Genomic DNA, 22,120 nt, shown 5'->3' with positions numbered 1-22,120 from the left:
GAGCCATTTTTCTTCTGAAAGTGAGAAGACTGCTAGAAAAGCCACAATGCAGGCTGCGCATCTGGTCATGGCTCACGGGTCAGTTTTGAGGACAGATTTCTGAATACAGAATAAGAAAGATGTCCCCCACCCCAATATTCTAATAAGTAGTATAACATATATTTCAAAATAGATGTTATAAAGTTTTAGAGCTAGTCGGTTGTTCTTTACCAAGTTCTTTTTAATTAAAAGTGCTTTAAAAAACATTAGTTGTGGGAAGAATTAAATAATATTTGCTCTACCTTGATCTTCAAGGTAGCCAGTTTTTAAGTCTTTTTTAAAAAAATTGAAATATAATAGACAATTAGTTGGTCATATAAGTAACCAGTTTTAATGAAAACTCTATCATGGCAAGTCTTATCATTTAAATCCATTTACTATTATTTTTATTACTTAACTTTTTTCTTAAATTAAAAATGTTAGATCCTGAATAGAATGAACTTGGGTTTGTATAAATTAACTTGATTGTTTTAGTCAGGCTTGCTGTAACAATACCATAGACTAGGTGACCTAAACATTAATTTTTCATGGTTCTGGAGGCTGTAAATCTGTGATCAGGGTCCCGACATGGTCGGGTTATTCGTGGGGGACTTATTCTTCAGTATGTCCTTGTCTGACCTTTATTGGTACAGAGAAAGAAAGGGAGAGGGGAAGGAGAGGGAGAGAGGGGGAGGGAGGGAGGGAGGGAGAAACAGAAAGAGAGGGAGGGAGGGAGAAAGAAAGATCCCATGTCTCCTTTTTAAAAAATAGTATTAATTTCATCGTGGCAGCTCCACCTTTGTGACCTCATATAACCCTGATCACCTGCCAAAGACCCCCACCTCCTCAAACCGTCTCATTGGAGGTTAGGATCTGAACATATAAACTTGGGGAGAACACAGACATTCACTCCATGGCACTGATGAACAGCAAAAAGCTGTAGTAGCTGGTAGAATGTGTTTCCTTCTCATCCCTTAACTTCTATGAAAATATCTCAAGAGGGACCAATTAACAAATTCTAAAACTCTACAATATTTTAATAAAATATACGGAGAATGGAGTCCATGAGAACTGCACTTAGTGAAATGTATGGAATGCATCTTCTAAATCTAGACTGCTATTTGGACTAGCACTCAATGTATGCCTCTTAATGATTTTTTTTTTTCCAGAAAATACACACATGTGTCTACTGTATTTTTATAGCTGAGTGACATCTTAATTAAGGGTTCAGGGCTGAAAATCAAATGAGGAGAAAAATCTAATATTAAAATTGCCTTGAAAAAAGCCCTCCGATAGGCAGAGCCCAGCCCCACACTCAGCTGGAGTCTCTCCTGGGCCGAGGGAGTCTTGCTTCACGGGGAGGGGAGGCGTGCAGGCACCTGGGTGAACTTAGGGTTCTGCCTGCCTCTCTCCTGCTGTCTGACAGCCATGTCCCTCCCTGCTCCCCTCTTGTCCTCCCTTTGTCTCTTTTGTCCTCTTTGCCTGTCCCTCTTTTTCAGAAAGCGTGACGTTTGATTCCAAGTAAATTAATTGCCTGTATGATTGAAATTTCCTGGAATTTTTATAACATTAAAAAATTTATTTTCTCCCACTATTTTTTATGAACCGCAGTAATTTTAGATCTGAATGTTCCCTCTGAATTAACAGATAAAAGACATCTTCGTGTCTTCCTGTCCCTGACTATTTTCAGTGTTTAGGGACATGGGGATTATGTCATTTCCTTGGTCCTGGATGAGTAGCGGCCGCTATTTTGATTTCTACTTCTTTAATTTCCACAGCACATTTCAGAGACGTTTCCACTTTATTCTTACACAGCCATCTAGGTGGTAGAGGGGTTCACAGAGGGTGCTGCTTCAGCTAACACCGGAGATTGCTGGTTTTCTCCCTCACCCCCCCCACACACACATGCGTGCACACACGCACACATGCTCCGCCCCTTCCTGCTCCTGACTCCAGGCCTGGGGAATGCAGCGGATCCTCCTGGATGTCTCACCCAAGTCTACCACAGCTTCACTGTGTACGCGGCTCCCGCGGCTCCCGTTCCATCCCTCACCGGGTGGCTCACAGTGCAGTCCTTTGGCCCCAGGGACTTTTTAAGTATTGGTCAGGAGAGAGCTGTCACTGCAGAAAAGCAGAAATCATTGCTCAAGTTTCCTTCCATTCCCACCTCAATCCTTCTCGTACGTCTGTAGCTTATGTAGCACCAAGTATTGATGTAGCGTATGATTTTGAAGTTCTGATTTTAATTTTTTTACATAAGAAATGCATGAGCACTTTTTCTTTGTGAAACAGTTAATGAGGAAGTAGATATACCCTTGACTCCCAGCCAATCCCACTCACCTCCGTAGATAGGACGGCTGCTACCATTTCAGAGCGTGTATATCTGTGTACACGCATACCTAAATATAGACGCACGCGCGCGCACACACACACACGCACACACACGGTGCGTGATTTTAAAAATAAAAGTGGTCGTATATTGTACATGTTTTACACTACAGTTGTAAGCTCCACAAGACAAAGACTTTTGTCTCTTTTGTTCATTGATGTATCAGTAACATCTAGAACCTGGTAAATAGTAGATGCTCATTAAATATATTTGAAGTTGAGCTTACTATATCTGAGAGTACCTGAATCCTCAGTGCTGGATTTCATTCAGAGGATCATGGCCTTGTGTATTGAACAAATTATACACGGTCTTATATTGACAAATTTATTAACCATCCTTGCTTTTTTAGTGTACGCCCTCCTTGGTCATTAAGGGTTGATTCTTTTGCCATCGAATTAATTTTTCTCTTATTTAATTTAAAATTAGTATATCTTATGAAATAAAGTTACTTTATAAAAATAAATGAATATATTTATCGATGAATAAATGAAAAATAAAATGAATGAGTATACAATACTAGCGAGATTCCTACTGAAAGAAAAATGTCATGGACACCGAGGAAAGAATATTGTGCGCCTCATTCCTGATTATCTCAACTCGCTTGACAAAACAGGAGGCTGGGCCCTTTGTCGAGCCAGGGGAGTGGGAGTTACATAGGGGCCTTGAGCAGACGGTCGAGCCTGTCGTCCTGGCTGGGGTGTCACCACCAGTTCATGTGCTGAGACTCCAGCGTAGGACGCTAATTTTGTTATTCGTTACACTGAGAGAACCTCAGTCCTTTCAATTTAGCAAATTAAGGGATTGGCAAAGGACAGATGATAAAACCTCATTGCCTACAGAGGTGCTCTGGGGTCTTTGGTCAGTGATGATGTCCGTGTCCTATCCCAGAATGTCCTTTTGGAAGGATGCCACTGGTTCCCTGTCACAGTCAAAAGAGAAGTAAATAGGAGATGAGAAATTCTAGTATATATTTTCAATAGAGCTCTTTTATTATTTTTGTCCATTGCTTCCCACATTGAAATCAAATCTACCCAAGAGGAGCATGTCCCCGATTCACCATGACCAAGGCAAATTGCAGTTTCTGCCCCTAAAGCATGAATCTTTTCATACTCAATGCAGTAACATTACAGAACTTTTCCTGAGTCAGAATGTTTAGTGTAGCATTTTCAAAATATGGAGACATCTTTGCATTCTTGAGACATTTCATTGAGACTGTCCTGTGATGTGTATTCATAGGAAAGAAAGGTGTCAGTCAGGCAGGCGAGGAGCCGGTGATCAGCCTCGGGGGCTCCATTCTCAGCTGCTCTCTGGGCTCACTGCTTTATCTTGAGTCTTGTGGTCAAGGCAGCTAAACGTCACAGCGTTAATCCCGGCATTAGTGTAAACCGCTGGGCCATTTTGTCATAATCTTTAAAAAATTATGTTTTATAATGGGATACTTCCATTTGAGAACAATCTTATTTTTTTCCTCAAAAAAGCATGTCTTTCATCTTAGGTCTCACATGTCAGTTCAAAATTCTGTTTGCTGTAAGTCCCTGCCCCTCTGTGAGTCCAGCTTCTCTCTCCAGGCGTTTCAGTGAGCGGTTCTCTCATAGCTTCTGTGGAATCATGTTAACTTATCCTCGAGAGTAGTTTGCATGGTACAAGAAGATTACGATTTCTTTCCTATATTGCAATTCTATCTTTACATGAAGTCAGTGAACATAGGTTTAATAGCACATGTCAGTCTTTCATGTGTAGTTTGTATTATGCAAAAGGCCAGGGCAATTTTGAGCAGCAACGTGGCATAACTTTTTTTTTCCTTTTTTTTAGAACAGGGAGTCTTTCATTTCACTCTTACGATGATGGTGTTTTTTGAGAGCTTTTAGGGGCCGAGTTCTTAAACCAGGATTTTACGTGGACTGTCTCACTGAATACTTCTAAGAGTTTTATGAAGGTTTGGTTATTATTGTCTCCATTTGATGGGTGAGAAGTGGAGTCACAGCTTTAAAGTGACTTTGTCAAGGTTACTGCATGTAAGTGCTGGATTTTTATTATGGACATTGGCAAACATACAGAAGAGCTGGAAGGATAGGACTGCGAATGCCTATATACTTACTACCTAGATTTAACCGAGGTGAACTTTTGGCCAGGTTTGCTGTATCGGGGAGAGTGTGTGTGTGTGTGTGTGTGCATGCGTGCGCACGCGCGCCTTTAGAAAGTAAGTTGCAGACATCATGACAGTTCATCCCTAAGTAGTTCAGCTGCATTTCCTAAGAAAAAGGTCAGTCTGCTTTTATGGCCACATCATCATTTTTTTTCACTTAAGGAAATTAACCATAATTTTTAATACTATCTATTGTCCTTGTGATTTAATTGCAGTAATCCTAGTAGCTTGAAAGAGTTAATGCCAGTTTCAGATTTAAATGAAAAACCTTGGAAAGACCAATGTGGTTTATTGGCCTAGCAGTATATATTTCCCAATTATTTAAGTTCAGAAAATAAATAAAACTTATCAGAGATGATCTCTTGAATAAAATGTAAACATGTACAGCTTTAGCTAAACTAAGGAATAAAATATCTTACCCCCAAAGTTACTATAAAATCTCTTTGATTTAGCAGCTGATCCGTTCCCTACCTCAGGGAATTCCATTAGGCTGAATTCTATGCGACGAATGTCCCCTGTCCAGGAAATGAGTGTCCTATTTCGTAACTGAACCTACGTCCCTTGAAGCTTTGCACTGTGCTCTTGCTTCACCAAAGAATTGGCCGAAGTTTCTGTCCTGATTCCTGGTGAGGTTATTTATACTCGTGGCCTGTGATGGATGGCCCCCGCGGATAGATTAATCTATGTGCTGCCATTTACGCTGTCTACTTGGAAATGGTGAGCATAAATTAAAACGAGCTTGGGAAAGGCAAACGTGAATGTGAAATTCAGCCGTCGTGATTTCATTTCTAATGCCCATGATTATTCTTTGTTTGTAATATAACGTGCATTCTTTATCAGTGGAGTTTACCACCTCTGGCCACTTTTCGAAGTTTCAGTCCGAATCTCTATTGACTTTTTGTAAATGATAAGAAAGCACTATCATAACGAAAACGTTAGTTGAATAGGAAGTCATTTTACTGTTGCCTGCCCTACTCTACTAAATAGGATCTTCTTAATTAAGGTAAGACCTTTTCAGCGCGCATTTGCATTCTCAGTTTTTTTCTCTTGAAAACACTTTTTCCCCTTCCCCAGCAAATCTGGTCTTCCTGTTGACCTGCTGTACAGAGGAGGAGGGGAAGAGGAAAAGGGGGATTTGTTTTTGAGAACCAACTATCTATAAATGGCTTCCTCTTGTTTGGGACATCCAGTCGCAGGGCGTCGTTTTCAGATGCCTGGCCACACGGTCCGTGTCCTGGAGGAAGGAACCATGTCATCCTTCACTCATCCTGTGCACGTAGCTTGACCACTGTGCCCGGTATTATCTCCTGACACTGCTGGCATTTCTTGTGCTTCTCTTCTTCCTGAAGTTCACAATTCATGTCACTGATTTCCGGTGCATACGGAGTCAGGTTTTAGAAATATGAGACAATTTAAAAATTACAGATGCAAAGCCTAGCTGTTTGGGCCAACATCTGCAACTAGTTTACGAGATTAAGCAAAATAGCTGCTCTGGATGACTGATATTTACCAGGGCCTCTCCATTTCCCATCAGAGATCAGAATGCCTGTGACTTATGTGCGCTTTCATTTTCGATGGAGATCAGAATGTCATCTGTTACATACCTCACTTTTATTAAGTTTCCTCACAGAGGCTCTTGGGTTACAGCCACGTTTCGATTAGCCATGATTAAGAAGGTTGGGCAGAATATGGGCAATTACAATCCACGAATAATCAAAGTACTTAACGTGAGTCCAACACTCTCTCCTAAAATTTTATGCCGACATTACAAACAGGCAAAACCTCCGATAGGGTTTTGTTTTGTTTTGTTTTGTTTTGGTGTGAACAAAAAAATCTAAATACGAACATCTGAATACGTCACTCCCTTGCTTACAACCACTCGTAAGGACTTCTTTACCTTTAGGACAAAGTCCAAGCTGTAGCACCTCTGAATCCCACGGGCCAGCAACGACGGCCTCCATCAGTGTCCCCGGTGGTCCAAGCTCTTTTCCTGCTGGGGCTGGGAATGTGCTCTTTTCTGTGCCTGGAACACCTTCTTTTTAATTTTTGTGTGAATAACATAATCTCATTTTTTTTAGTTTAACTATCACTCCCTTAGGAGTACTTTCCCCGACTTCTACACTATTTTCAGCCTTCCGCCCAATGTCCCCATAAGAATATGTACCTTTGTCACCCAACGTTTCTGTATTTCCTTGTTTAATGATCTTCTCCCCGACTTGCCTGTACGCTCTGTGAGGTCAGGGACAGAAGTTGCCATTTTTACTGCCGTATTCTCTGTGTCTAACTTCGAGCCTGCTCCTGAGAGGTGTCCAAAACAACTGTTGAATGAAAGAAAGAGTTATGTATTTTAAAATCTGGAAGTAAATGGCCAGCCATGTAAATGACATATGAAATAATGATTTATAAGCTGTGATGCTGACATTCAGAAGAGAACATCTAGAAGGTAGTAAAGCTGCTTATTAATTTTGAATGTTTTAGGCATTCAGAGGGAAAAAATTAGGTCTGAAATATATAATTGTTACTCAGAGTTGTCATTTCAGACATGTCTGTGGTGACCATTCAAGTTTCCCACGTAAATAACATCATCGAAAAAAGTGATTACGTATAGCTCTGAAATGCGAATCCGAATGTAGTAAATTACAGTCTTATAATGAAACCGACTTAAACTTGATCAACATTTAGGGCTAACCACCCAGTTATGCCTTGTACTCCGGCTCTAGCAGGAGCCGTTATCATTGGACATAGGAGAGTTCTTCCTTCATCATCCTTGACCTTTACTCGGTAAAGGTGTCCCAGACATTGTGATTATACCGTGCGCCTGCTGCATGTTTGCAGAAAGCCCTTGGTGTTTGTACTGTTTCTGGCTGAGAGCCATCGTGACAGTAGTGCACTAACTTGTGACCTAGGGAAAGTATAAGGATTCCGAAGGAGCGTAAGGCACACTCAGACCCTACTCGGTGATAACATCTACCATTTACTCAACGTTTGCCGGAGGCCAGACATTCCACTGAGACTTTAGGTGAATGTGTCTCGCTTAATACTTACTTCTATTTGAGTTGGGGCTATTAGCTCTAATTCTCAGATGAAAAAAAAAAAAAAAAAGAAGCTTGCTTAGATTAAGTAACTTGCTCAAATTCACACAGCTAGTAAATGACAGAAGTGATGGACAAACCCCCAAAGCCCATGCTTTCAACCAGGCTATAATCTTATTGGGAAAATGGAAACAAAGCGAATATAATTTCAAGTAATTCAAAACAAATGTAAGTGCTGACTTCAGATAATGAACAAAATAAATCTTCAGAGAAGGAAGAGATCCATGTGGGCCGCTGGAGCTTGTTTATTATTCGTTAAAATCGTACCATAGATGGACTACTTTGACTGTGTAACATTACTGAGAAGCTGCTACATGTATTTATACTTTTACCTATCACTCTGGCATATAGAATTATTTAATCATCGTAATAATAGCTACCACTTTCGAATAGCTGTTTTGTATAAGTCAATGTGTTAGGTACTTCGTTCTTCAAAACACTTTAACCTGAACACATCCTGATGCGTGAGAACACATCGTATTGCTTCTCTTTATGATCCAAAATTTCTAGGAATTTCATTAAAACGGGTTCTCTGTTTGATATATGCTTTCCTCATTGGCCAAATCTTAGTTTGGTTGCGTCTAGAAGATGCTGTGAAGATATTGATTCATCATTTGAAATCCAAGTCGCATGGGAGACCTTCAACTCCGTCACCCACCCGTTGCAATCTGGCTGCTTCCCCTCTCCATCAAGCCACAGAAGCGATGCCTGGCAATGCTATGCCACCCGCATTCACGTCAGTGAGGCCACGCTGGTGGTTCAAATATCGAGGGCTTTCATACCGGTTATAACTGGCCGCTCAGAATCCTCCAGCCTCCCCCTGAATCCGAAATTAAAGGTACAGAAGGGGGCCTCCAGGTTCCCGCTCCAGCCCTGAGACCCCCCACACCCCTTCACGTTGCTCAGGCCGACGCCATGCTACTTGTTAGATGTTTTGAATATTATTTCTTCGATCACCTCCATGTTAGCCAAACCAGTGAATAATTTTTTTACTTCGAATCCTGCTTTCCCTCACGGTGGCATTTGACCTTTTCGATCCTTTCGTCTCATTAAAACATTCCCTTCTGCTGACTTCTCTGGAGGCCGCGTTCTGTTTTTCCTCCCACCTTTCTCGCCACCTGTCTGTGTCCTTTTTAGGCTCATCCCCTCCGCCCAGCCATGATGTGTCGGCTTTCCTCAAGGCTCAGGCCCAGGTCCTCCTGTCTTCCCACCCAAACTCTCACTGTATGTCATTTTTTTATACCTATGGTTTCAGTCACTCCCATTATCAACAGTTCAGAAATCGGTATACCTGAGACTTCTCTGCAGGCAGCGGCTTATTTCACATGTTCATATCTTGACATTTCCAGACGGAACTCATGACTGACCCCGCCCTAAACTCAGTTCTCCTACTGTCTCTCGGTGAATTTGCCTCCACAGTCTGTCCAGTTTCAGAAATTAAGCCCTGGGAGTCATCCTTGGCACCTCATTCTCGCTCAATCTTCCGTCTCCAATTTATCATTGTCATATTAGTTTTCTTCCTAGGTATTTCTCAAATCTGCCCCCTTCTCTGTCCACTTCTACCACTCGTCGAAGTTGTCATCGTCCGTGACTTAGGATTCTATCCGTAGGATTCTGCCTGATCCCCTGCATCCTTTCTCCTCTCTCTAATCTCTTCACCACCACAGTTAGAGGGGAACTTTTTATGATGCAAATCTCATGTCCCTGCCCTACTTGAAACACTTCAAAGGCTTTCTGTTCATCTCAGGATAAAGACCAAATTTCTTTACATAAACTGACAGGACCAACCCGTTTCCCTCCTCTCAGGAATATGCATCAGGCTCGCTCCTGCTTTCCGTGCGGTGGCCACCCCATCCCCCATTCCCACTCCACACCCTTCAGATTTTAGTGCAAGTGCTAAAATCTTCAAATACGTCTCTTCTTACAGCTCACACCGGTCAGCGCTCTCAGAGTGCTGATCCACAACGTGGCAGAACCAACCACAGCTGTCACTTTACACATATCTGTGTGTCTTTGCGCAGCGTGTGTCCGATACCCATTCGTCTATAAGCTCCGTGAAGTTCTGGGACTGTGCCTGTTTGTTTGTTTGTTTTGTTTGTTTATTTTTATTTTCGACTTATCCTTGTATTTTCAGTGTGCTGCTTGCCCCAGATAAGGCACTCATTAATTTTCTATTAAATGAACTAATAAATATTTACTGAGGTGTTTTTTTTTTCTCTCATAAAGAAGCCATCTAAATTATTTTTGGTAAAATATCCAAATTCTACTCAAGTCTTGCTAATTACAAGATATCTTTTCCTTCTCGTGTGTGTATTTTTGTCCTTGAATGTGAGAAATAGATGACAGACTCAGTTCTCATTCTGTTTTGTATCATTTGGAATCTCTTCCACATGGAGGGCTCCCATTAACTTCAAAGGAAGCTCTGCACATGGAAAAGATACACAGGAAAAAAAAGTGGAAAAAAAGAGAGTCCTGATTTTCATCACGGTTAACGGCCCGGATCCTGTAGAGGTTTAGGTGAATAATCTCTGAGAATAAACAGCTGACTCTTAGTGAACTCGTCAGAAATAGTTACGCATATGGCAGAGATAGTGCATAAATGGCCCGTTGGGAAAATTCTGGGAAACAGTAAAATTTCTTTACTCCTAAAGAAATTCTTTAGGAGTAAGTTTGAGACTCAAGATACTGTAATAGCCTAGTGAGCCACAGACTCATGAAAAAACGCACTCATGTGAGCATGGCTGATGCTCTGGGAGCGAAACCCCACGGAAAGAGGTTTTAGGTGCTTTTATGGGGCAGGGTGAATGGAAGACGATGGAGGCACCATAAAACTAGCCCTTGCAGGTTTGGGTGGTCCAAATAAAAAAAAAAAGTGGTCAGGGGCTACCCAGTGCAGTTGTTGTATGAAATGATAACTCGGCGTTCTCCTTAACTTACAAAATTTTATGTACGTGGTTTCGATGTAGAATTGTGCCAGTGTTTTCAGGTAAAGGTTGGAATCCACAGAAAAATCAGAGGGTCGTTATCTTTTTGGCAGTCATATCTCCAAATAAAAAGGGGATTTGATGTGAACTTTACACACCGGTTCTTTATTTTCCATGTTTTCGTTGCACAGCGTTACTAGGTTTTCAGCGACTCAGATCACTTCCTTATTTGAAACAGTCAAGCTTTTTCATCATGACGGGATCCCATGTAAGGTTTCAGAATGATTCCTCTTTCTGTTGTGCTGTAGGGTTATGTCACTCTCCAGTTCTTTGTAGTCTGCCTGTTTTCTGCCATGCTGCGTTCATTACACATTCAAGACAATCTCAAGAAATTGTCTGTTTTAAGCAAGGAATACGGTGATGGCAACTTGTATTGTTAATAGCATGAATATTAGAGAAAAATATGGAAAATACAGGAAAGTCAAAGGGGAAATAAATATAACTTTATAGTTTGTCACTAATTTTCAATCATAGCATTTTGATATGTATCACGGTCTTTTTTTATCCTTACATTAATTAACAAATATAACTGAAATAATACCATATGATAACACAATAGGTACTGACTTAGGTGCTTTACACTTACTAACTCATGATCCTCACAACAGTTCTGTTGTTATCCCGTGTTACAGAGAAAGAAACCGAGGCAGAGAGACTCCGATGTCACCCAGCCAGCTGTCCATCCAGGAGGCAGTCGGTCTGGCTCTAGACCCTGCCCAGAAATAGCACTCCCTCGCAAAAGCATTTCCTCACGTCACGTAGTATGTGTTTTTGGTCAGCTTCATTTAACAGATCAGAGGGTCATACTGTAATCTGTTAACCAGTTTCCAGTTGCTTGCTACTAGAAAGAGTACTCCAGCCAACATCCTTGCATGTATTGTGAGTTAAGGACGCTGAAATCAGACCATCATAGAAATCGTATTTTATTCGAGTGCCGAGGGCCTGAATCCTCTGAGTGTGCTCTGCAAAGTGGAGCAGAATGGTCGACAGTGCACACGCTCCTGTGAGGAAGGCCCGCTGGCTCCGAGACGGACTTGGCCGTGGACCAGGAGCCCGCTTACAGTTTCCTCATCTGTCACGTAGGAGCGTACTATCTCCCTCAACGGATTATTAATTGGATTAAAAGAAATAATATGCGTGGAGCTCCGAGCACAGTGCTTGGCTTAGAATACTGTTTACTACATGTAGTTATTGTTATTATTCTTGAATTCCTAGAAATGGAGTCAAATTGTATTCTTAACTTTGACTTTTATTTACGAAAGTCTGTGCTCTGATTTCCTAGAAAGTTAAAACCGTGGAAAGAACATCCAAACACACAAATGTCACTTAACCATTTCATTCACAGTAGTATTTTGCAGTCTTGAAAGCAAAACAAACAGTATTTCATCAAATATTTTATTATTTTGTCTTAAAACAGACAATTTATTGAGATTGCCTTTAATGTGTAATGTGTAATGAACATGGCATGTCAGAAAACTGAGGCAGACTAATTAAAATAGTTAAATATTTGATGAATTCGACTAGTCTTTAAATTCCTTAAGCTGTGGTTCACCTTATTTGCTTGTTTTCACAGTTTCTTTATCCCAGCCATAAGGTTAGTTCATCAGGTGTGAACATCTATTTTTTTTATATATGTCAGCTCACTGATAAGACACACCTGTGTGATCATGGGACAGGGCCACAGGCTTTCATAAATACTGGTTGGCTGATTTTTCAAATGTCTTGGGTGAGAAATGCCTTTGAACACTTTCTTGAATTAAACATATCCCTCAAAACTATACGCATGAACCCCTTCCTTCCTGTGTCAGAGCATGCGCTCTCTGTGGGCAGGCGGGCCCCCAAGAAGAGGGGACAGAATGGGGAAGAGAACGGCCCTGGACCACACGTCCCCATTTAACCTGTTTTTACCCCTCTTAGTTATCCTTCTGGGTGGAACGAGAGAGGAAAGCAGAGGCGAGAGAGGAAAGCACAGGCGTGCCTCTGCTCCCCTCCCCTTGGCGATATTCTCAGCTTTCCTCCACCTTTTCTTCTGTTGGGGTGAAGGGTAAGCCAGTGGTTGAGCAAGGGCGTGGCTAGCCCCCTCTGGAGAAAGAGATCACAGTCTAGGAGTCCTGATCCTACCTTTTGAAGCCACTCCTCCAAAGCTAACTGTGTCTCCTTTGGGCAGCCTCCTAGAACCGCCAGTGGACGGAAGGCTCTGAAACGGATCAAAACCACGTGCCAGTAAAATCACTCCAAGGCCAGTCTGTGCCCAGGTCACATGTTTCCTCCTCATTTTATTTCTTGTTTCAAATTACATCCAGCCCTATTGTTCTCATAGCCTGTCGGAGACTTTGCAATGATCCAGTGCCATCATTAATATATTCTAATATATTACACTTAGTAATAAAACGTCAATGAAAATAGGTATATCCTCAAGGTGAATATGACTCCCTCCTACGATGAAGTTCTCAGGAATTAAAGTCCAAAGATTACATTCCCAAAGGAGTTTGCAAAGTCTGAGATACCTATGGAACATCAAGTTAAAGTCTGTCTCAATTCTTACTCTCTCCGCCTCAGCTGGTGCCTTTGCTGGGCCCATGGAGCTTTGTGGCATTTACCCACACAGGCCCTGTGGCGTATCAGCTGCCTTTATAGAAGCAACTACTCATCTATGGGTGCAGCCTATGTATAAGCGTTTGTCATCTACTGAGATAAAAATATCAAACAGGTTTTGATATGGTTTACAAACACCTACATGCTGCAACAATTAAAAGCCATCTGCAGAGCGGAGAAAAACTTGCACAGTCTCCCATAAGCAAGGCCAAGGTCAAAACGCCCTGCTCACAAATAAAGTTCAAGACCTAAAGCCTTGGCCACACTAGAACTTTTCCACATGTACTTTTTCTCCTCATAATTTTATTCCTTGACTGTGTATTAATTTTACGACCCAGCATTCTGGCCAGATGTTGAGATCCAAACTTAGCCCTGACATACAGATTTTGCCAACTCCAAAAGGCATGACTTCTTATAACGCAGAGAGGACCGACAGGAACACACTCTGGAGTAGAAGGGGCTGGGCCGGTCCACCGTCCCCTCTGCTGCTCTTGCAGTCGCTTCCAAAGTTTCTGTATTTGGCAAAAGAAGCTTGAGTGTTAGTCGTGGCAGTATATTTTAAAAAGCGATGTGTCTTAAGGCTTACAAATAAGACCATGCCCTTTTAGCTCTCAAGGTCCTTTCTAGTCATGTAATTATGGGCTTGCTAGCTCTTGTTTACTTGGGCACTCAAAACAGAATTTGATATTCAAATACTAAGAGACTGTAAATGGTAATTATACCGAATGTTGATGGATTTATTGTGGTCATTTTAAATTTGAATACAAAATTAATGTTTTGTATCTTTCTCTAAAGAGACGCTGCACTCAGTCCCGCCTGTCCTGACGTTCTTTTCAAGTTTTCCGTAGTCTCGTCTTCTCTTTCTCACTCATTTCCTTTGTTTCATTCTATTACTTTCTCCCCGGCATTCCAACCTCTCGTGTTCTCTCGCCATTTTTCATGAATGCTTGCCTTTTCCTATCTCATTCCACTGTTTAAGATTGATTTTGTGATTTTTCTACACCTCAATCCCTTTCTGAAAAAGTACGTGAGGAATCGTTTTTCTCAATTCTTATTTTGAGCCGATTGTCATTGGGAGAGAGAAAAAGTCCATTTGTGGCAGATACGCTTCCTCTGTTGGAAAAGAAAAGGCTGGGATTGGACCAGACTATCTTGGACTTTTTACGATGTCAACTTACTTGCTAATAGCGGTCAGTGCTGAACACACTTCCATGGGTGTCTCCAAAGGGATACGGGCCACCTATACTCACAACATGGTAGCTGTAATCCTGTCGTTTTTTGTTTTTGTTTTTTCCTCTCCAAGTGAGAAAGTTTATTGCAATGCAAATAACTAACACCATAGGATGTAATAATCTACTCTAATTAATTTTTATGTCAATTCTTTACACATTTCACTTTAACTGTTATTTGCAACTCATCATTTCTATATAGCTCAATTGAATATATCCACCAGGCGAAATGATGTTTAATCGGTATTATTTTTGGCTGTATTATTTAATTCTTCTAGAAATAGTGATATGTTTTGAGAAATGGTACCAGTAAGATCAGGCAGTTTATTGCTTCACATCATTTTAAATTCCCCAAACCTCATATGCTTTTTAATCCCAATGGTTTCTCTAGTCCCTTCATCTTTCTATTTTCTCTCTATTAGCCCACTCCTGCCTTGAATAGATTGAATGTATAATCACCTGAATCACTCTTTTGCCCCAAACCTTCGTCATCTTTGCACCCAGGTACTCAGGTCGCGTGGGTCCAGAAATCCAGAACCCTGGATCGGTCCCCACGTATCTTCTCTTTTTCTGCATCAAGCGTGCAGAACACTGCTGGACACGACAGTGCACGTGGGCCACCTGCGTTCCCGAAACTTTGTGATCTTCATTCTCAGCTTTTGACCAGTTTTTCAAGACCTTATTTTTTTTTTAGAACAATTTTAAGTTTACAACAAAATTGAAAGGAAGGTACAGAGATTTTTCATTCCCCCTGTATGTATAACCTCCCGCACTATCGGCACCACTCACCAGAATGGTATGTATATCTTTAAACCGAGGACGGATCTACTTTGACGTCAAAATCACCCAAAATCCAGAGTTCACCTTAGGGTCCGCTTTTGGCGGTGTGCATTCTATGGGCTTGGACAAAGTAAAATGACATATACCCACTGTTATAATATGAAACAGCATTTTCGCTGCCCTAAAAACCCTCTTTCCTCTGCCTATGCATCTCTCCCTTCCTCAACCCTGTCCTTGGCAGGCACTGATTTTTTTATTGTCTTCGTGGTTTTGCTTTTTCCAGAATATAATATAGTTGGAATCATACCATATATAGGCTTTTCAGATTGGCTTCTTTCACTTAGTAATATGCATTTAAGGTTTCGTCATGTCTTTTCATGGCTTGATAGCTTATTTCTTTTTAGCTCTGAATAATATTCCACCATCTGGATGTACCACAGCTTATCCATTCACCTATTGAACGACATCTTGGTTGCTTCCGAGTTTTGGCAATTATGATAAAGCTGCTACAAATATGCATGTGTGTACCTAAGTTTTCAACACCTTCGTGTGAATACCAAGGATCGCTGTTGCTGGATCACACAGAAAGAGTATGTTTAGCTTTGTTAGAAAGCACTAAACTGTCTTTCAAAGTAGCTGTACTATTTTGCGTTCCCGCCAGCAATGACTGAGTTCCTGTTGCTCCACATTCTCACTAGCATTTGTCATTGTCACTGTTCTGGATTTGGGCCATTCTGATAGGTGTAGTGATGCCTCGTGGTTGTTTTAATTTGCATTTCCCTGATGACATATGATGTGGAGCATCTTTTCAATTGCTTCTTTGCCATTTATATATCTTCTTTGGTGAGATGTCTGTTAAAGTCTTTGGCCCATTCTGAAATCAGGTTGTTTGTTTTCTTATTATTGCATTTTAAGACTTCTTTATATATTTTGGATAACATCCCTTTGTCAGATGTATGTTTTGCAGGTATTTTCTCCTAGTCTATGGCTTGTCTTCTAATTCTCTTGATCTCGTCTTTCTCAGAGCAAAAGTTTTTAATTTTAATGAAGTCCAGCTTATCAACTATTACTTTCACAGACTGCATCTTTGGTGTTGTGTCTAAAAACACATCACCATACCCAAGGGCATCTAGATTTTCTCTAGTTTATTTTCTAGGAGTTTGACAGTATTGTGTATTGTCTGCCATTTCTTACTAATTCTAGTTATGTTCACTCTCTCATTTGAATACTGATTGTCCCAGTGCTTCACACTGCCCTCAAGCCTCCTTTCCAGCTTCTCCCACCCTCACTCTCCTGCAGGTGACTTAGTCTCTTATCAAGAATACTGGAAAGGTCAAAGATAACCTTCTTAAACTTTCTACCCATAACCTTACAAAGGACCTACATCCGCCCTCACTCTCCCAGGCTCATGAGATTGGCAGCTCCAGGCCCGTTCAAGGACCACCCCTTCCTGTGCACTTCTCCTAAAACTACCGCCATCTTCTTCGTCCTTGTATTGTCTTTCCTCTATCACCGGCCTCTTACTCTCTACCACTTGTTTGGTAGAGAGTATAGTAATAAGTATTCTGAATTCTTGCCATAAAAAGAAAAAAATCCCCAAACTGAAAAACAGTAGCAGTAGCAGCAGCAACAACAAAAACCCCTCCTTTGACCCGTTGTCTATGCTGGTTCTCTGGTTTTGACTGGTTCTCTGGTTTTGACTGATTCTCTGGAAGGAGCTCTTTTTAGTCATCGTCTCCATTTTTTACTTCTCATTCACTTTTTAACCTTATGGATTCTGACTGATTTCACCACTGCACTATAACTGGCATAGCTAAGGACATGATGACGTCTGCATGCACTTAAGCATCTCTTTCCGTGCTGAATTTGGCACTCCCAGCCACACACTCCTTGACCTTCACCTTGCCTTTGACTTCCATGACATTATTGCTCTTATTTCTCTGACATTTCTTTGCAGACACTTTTCTGACCATCTCCTAAACGTTGATATTTCCCTAAGAGTCTACCTTGAGCCTATTTCACTCAGTTTTAATTGTTACCTAATATATGTGCACTGATCAGTTCAAGCCTACATCCCCAGTCCTAACCTCTCCATTTTACTTCAGAGGTCAAGTAACTTCTCTAAGACCCGCAGGTACCTTAGATTCAGCGTGATCTTGGCTGAACTCATCATCAACTCCCCTGCTTTTAAAAAAAGTTCGTTCTCCTCCTCTATTCCTTCTGAGTTGGTAGGCCCAGGAGTTTCAGAATATTCTAGAACAGCACAATGTCTAATATAAATATAATGCAAACCACATATGTATTTTAAAATTTTCTGGTAGCCGCATTAAAAAATAAAATGAAGCGGGTGAAACAAATATTAAGGATAGGTTTTATTAACCCAATATATCCAAAATATCATTTCAACACGTGATTGTTGACCTCAAATAGACAGCCAGATAATTCTCTAGAAAAATGGGTTTATTTGGGAACAGCAAAGAATTGCAATTTGGAACATGTGGTCTAATGGTGAACTAACCACTCGCAAGTCTAGAGAGCAAAGGAGAGACACCTTCTTTTATAGAGGAAGGAGATTTCAGAGGAGCTGTTATAAACAAAGTGTCCATTGGAGGAGATTGGGAATTTGAAGTGTAGTGGCTTTTTATTGGCTGAGTTTTAACCACTTTTCATTGGCTAAGTGGTTACCAAGAGAGAAGACTCTCCTTTTTCCAGGTGGAGTAGTAGAGTAGAAAAATACCTTCCTATTGGAGATGGAAAGTACATCTCTTTTTAGTTTGGGGTAGGTGCTGGTGAGTGGTCAGGCATAAGAGCTCCCCCTACAGGCCCTCCCAACTCCAATTTAAATGAGGTTACTGTTTATAAATCTTTTGCGTGATACATTTTAAAACATTTAATGAGATATTTTACATTTTTTGTACTAACTTTTCATAATCTAGTGTACATTTTACACTTGTTGCACATCTGAATTGGAACTATTCACTAAGGCTTAACGCTACATGTGGCTAGTGGCTGCTGCAGAATGAAGTTCTAGAATCTTTACCGTCGTGACTTTCCCTCTCGTCCGGTCTTAAGTCCTGCTGATTTTATTTCCTAGGCATTTCTTCAGTAGATTTATTTTCATCGTTATCATGTTACAGCTTTATTTTATACCTTGGTCATTTCTCATTTGGGTTATTGCAGTAACTTATATAACCTAGCTTCTCTGTCACAGAGAGTATGCAAAATCTACCAGAATGCAGGAAAACATAGTAGAACACCTACTTATATGTATTTTTATCTAGAAAATAAGAAAACAGTTAAGCTTTATTAATATTCCTTCTACATATTGATGCCAGCACCCTCGCTCTGTATCACAGAGAAGTTAATAATGAAGTTATAAATGTTTATAAATGTCACAAATAAAAATACATTTCTCCTCCAGTAAAAATATTTAAAATATTATTTATTTCTTCTTCATGTTATACTTTCAAATTTCTCTGTGTATTTCAATATGATGTATACAACATACCTTCAAAATGAAATAATAAATATACTTTCATCGAATACTATGGTTAGTATGCTATTCGTAAGCCCTGGTAGGGTGGGTAGCAATGCTAGTGTGAAATAACTTAATCAGTTCCTCAGTAAAGTGTATTAATACAATGGTCAAATACACTTAAAAATAAATTGAGCGTGTACTTGAAGTTTATCCTGGTACTGTCAGGGGAGACCCAAACTAAAGTTCGGGGTCTCGTTGACCTGGATCCACTCTGACTTCACCTCACCTGCCTCTTCAGCCCCAATTTCTTCATCCCTACCTCACATTTTCTGTACTAAGTGGCTCTTTCATATTTTTTTCTTATTTGTTTTTCATTAACACACACACACACACACACAGACACACACAGATAAACGACTAAGCAAACAAACTACTCCCTGACTTGACTAGCTTTATTTCTCTTTTAAGTTCTTCTGAGCTACCATCTTTTCAAGGAAAGACCTATTACAGCTTTTAAAGTTGTGTCAAGTGCCCCTTCATTTGCTTAGCATACATCTCGTACTACACTATGATGTGGAAATTATCTCCTTATGGATCTGCATTCCCTACTAAGCTGTAAGATTCTTGAAGTCAGGGACTGTAGCATCATCATGCTTTCTTCATCTTGACCTATGATAGGTTCTTAAGAAATGTTTGTCGAACTAAATTCACGGTTCTCCTTGATGGAGCCTGTTAATTGGTGGGTAAAATAGTGATTTGCTAATTGTAATTGGTAGATCATCTGAAAGACTTTCTCTCTATGCAAACATACCTGTAAAATAAAATAATAAACATACTTTCATTGAGTACTGTGGTTAGTATGCTGTTTATAAGCTCTGGTAAGGTGGGTAGCAATGCTAGTGTGAAATAACTTAATCAGTTCCTTAGTAAAAATTAGATGAGATCATTTGCTCTAAGGATGATGAAGTTTTGATATTATGTATACATGTAGTGGTTTTCAAACTTCAGTATGAATAAGAATCACCTTAGGCACATATTAAAATGTAGATTCCTGGGTTTCATATGAACAAATTTTGATTCATTTAGCCTTGTAGGTGGCCCAAGAATCTGCACTTTTAGAAGGCATCCCCATGATTATGATATAGCTGGTAGAAACCATAAACCATACCTTGAGAAGTACTGTTTTCTTCTTCCTGACACAGAAGGTTATAAGAAGGAGTAATTTTGAACAGTGGAGAGAACTGCTTTAGCCCGGGCGTCAATGGGCTTCTGTGTGGGGGTCTACAAAATGTAAACAGAGCAGTAAAAAAGGAGATTGGGCACCTAGGAGATGCTAAATCAGGGACTAGAGTCTGGAGAGAGGCTTGGAAGCTCGGTGATGATAACCTTGACTTATTGCACAATTTTCCTTAAGATCGACTTTTCCTTTTTAATTAGAAAACTTAATAGCAATATAAATATAAAATTAGATTATTAGGGTATTTTCATCTTCCTTTAGGAACTGACATCATTAGTCATTCAATAATTCAGTAATTTTAACAATATTTCAGGCTCTCTGGGATATTGAACACTTTAGGTATAGGATGATTTTTTACATTTAAAACAATATCATACAATTCCACATAGTATTTCATTTCTGGTTCCATGACCACAAAATTATCTAGCATAGAGAAAATGGTAAACTATGCCATGTGGAAAACAACGCTTCACTTTACAACAACTGTGAGACAAAATAAATTTTTACTTAAATGCTATTTATAAACTATTTCTATCAAATCAGTAATCTGAGTTCTAAATGTTTTAAAATATTGATGCCGTTTAAAGACTTTTATGAAGATGTTACATATTTTTCAGTATGGCAAATAACAACCAGAAGTAGACAGATAAATCCAGACCATTAAAAACCTCCCAGCTTTCAAGTGTAGCTTATTGTTCCAGCTTTTTCCCACAAACGGGCCTGGCACCAGCCTCGCTTCATTCCTGCCTCAGAGGCTCTGCTTCTGCTAGGTGCATACGACCGCCATTTTGATTTTGTTCATTTGAAGGGAGAGACTTCCCTCTGGTTATCTGTAGTTTTTGGAAGATAAATTATCATCAATGGCTTAACGGAGGGTGAGCTCTGGGGGAGCGATGCCGTTCCTACTGTAATTCGTTTTGAACTTCACTTAGTGCAAGACCGGCGGTCTCCGTTGGCCCACGTTGAACTAAGCGTCTCTGCGGACTGTGCTCTCTCGTAGGTGATTCGCAAGGGCTGGCTGACCATCAGCAACATCGGCATCATGAAAGGAGGCTCCAAGGGATACTGGTTCGTCCTCACTGCGGAAAGCTTGTCCTGGTATAAGGACGACGAGGTAAGCCACCGAGAGCGACATTTTCTCATTTCAAGTTAACGATGTCGTGATTTTCAGCTCTGAAGCACTGAAGCAGTCGTCCTCTTTCAGTAAGACTCAGCTTGGGATGCTATATGAAGAAGCACTGTTCTTTTCTCATAGGTTTTTAATTTTACAACATTCCCTTCAAATTTCTTTTACTTCTCCGAAATAGTCCCATTTTGTTTACTTGAAGAAATGGAGTTGCAACGTCTTTCTTTGTAAGAATGGCAAGGTACTGGTACAGTGAAATCACTTTTCATTATGAAATATGTTGAAAAGATTCAAGGCAATAGAGCATCATAAGAACGCAATTAATAGCATTTATGCAGCGTTAACCAAGTATTTTGGAATGGTTGCTGTGACGTCTGTCTCAAATGACAGGCTTTTGCAAATATCCAAATCACTCATATTCAAGTGAGTCTCAGATAATTATGTATATGAATATTGTGCTTTGAGAACGTGATATCTATATAAAAGCATGAATTAAAATAACTAGTGGTTCGGTGTATGTTAGATGTTAATAATTTTGGTCCTATGACATCATTTAAATCTGTTAGCTATAAAAGTACAAAAACTATATATCAGTCTTGCAGAGGCATTAAAGTGGTATAAAGTGGTACAGTGTTACTGCTGAATTTGGAAGGATGTAGATGGAAATGAAACTGTTTTGGAAATTTTAATAACTCTGGTCCGACCTGAGAAGTTTCGGTGCTTATAATGCACATGCAAACATTAGATAAAAATACTAGTTCGCGATAGCAAAACTGTTTACGGGTGAGATTGTGTGAGATTGTCTCCCATTTTCTGGCTCTGAAGAGCATGCATTTCAGACCTAATAGTCCTTCTCTTGGCTTCGCATCTTTCGAAGACTCTACAAAGTACCTTGTCAGTTGTTGGAGGAAGAGTTTCTTGTCTTATATAGATTCTCTGTTTCCCAAGTGCTTTGTGCTCAATAATGTATTGAATAAATATCACACGATCCCCCGAATTTTCTTCAGTAACGGAAACCAAATCCTATAGAAATGTCCAAGGAAAAT

General features: G+C 40.2%; 1 protein-coding gene across 2 annotated transcripts in view; it reads left to right on the top strand.

Moving 5' to 3' along the window:
- The window catches only part of DNM3 (dynamin 3), a 234,643-nt gene that overhangs the window by 31,788 nt on the left and 180,735 nt on the right, over positions 1–22,120 (top strand). For both annotated transcript variants that reach the window (XM_025043872.1, XM_025043873.1), the window contains one exon: positions 20,949–21,062. In XM_025043872.1, coding sequence (XP_024899640.1) covers positions 20,949–21,062 — 114 coding nt within the window. The remainder of the gene's footprint in view (positions 1–20,948; positions 21,063–22,120) is intronic.

Source organism: Pteropus alecto, unplaced genomic scaffold (genome assembly GCF_000325575.1).
Source record: "Pteropus alecto unplaced genomic scaffold, ASM32557v1 scaffold101, whole genome shotgun sequence".
In the NCBI taxonomy this organism is placed as follows: Eukaryota; Metazoa; Chordata; class Mammalia; order Chiroptera; family Pteropodidae; genus Pteropus; species Pteropus alecto.
Note: the sequence above shows the minus strand (reverse complement) of the source record. Positions and strands in the feature narration are given on the sequence as shown.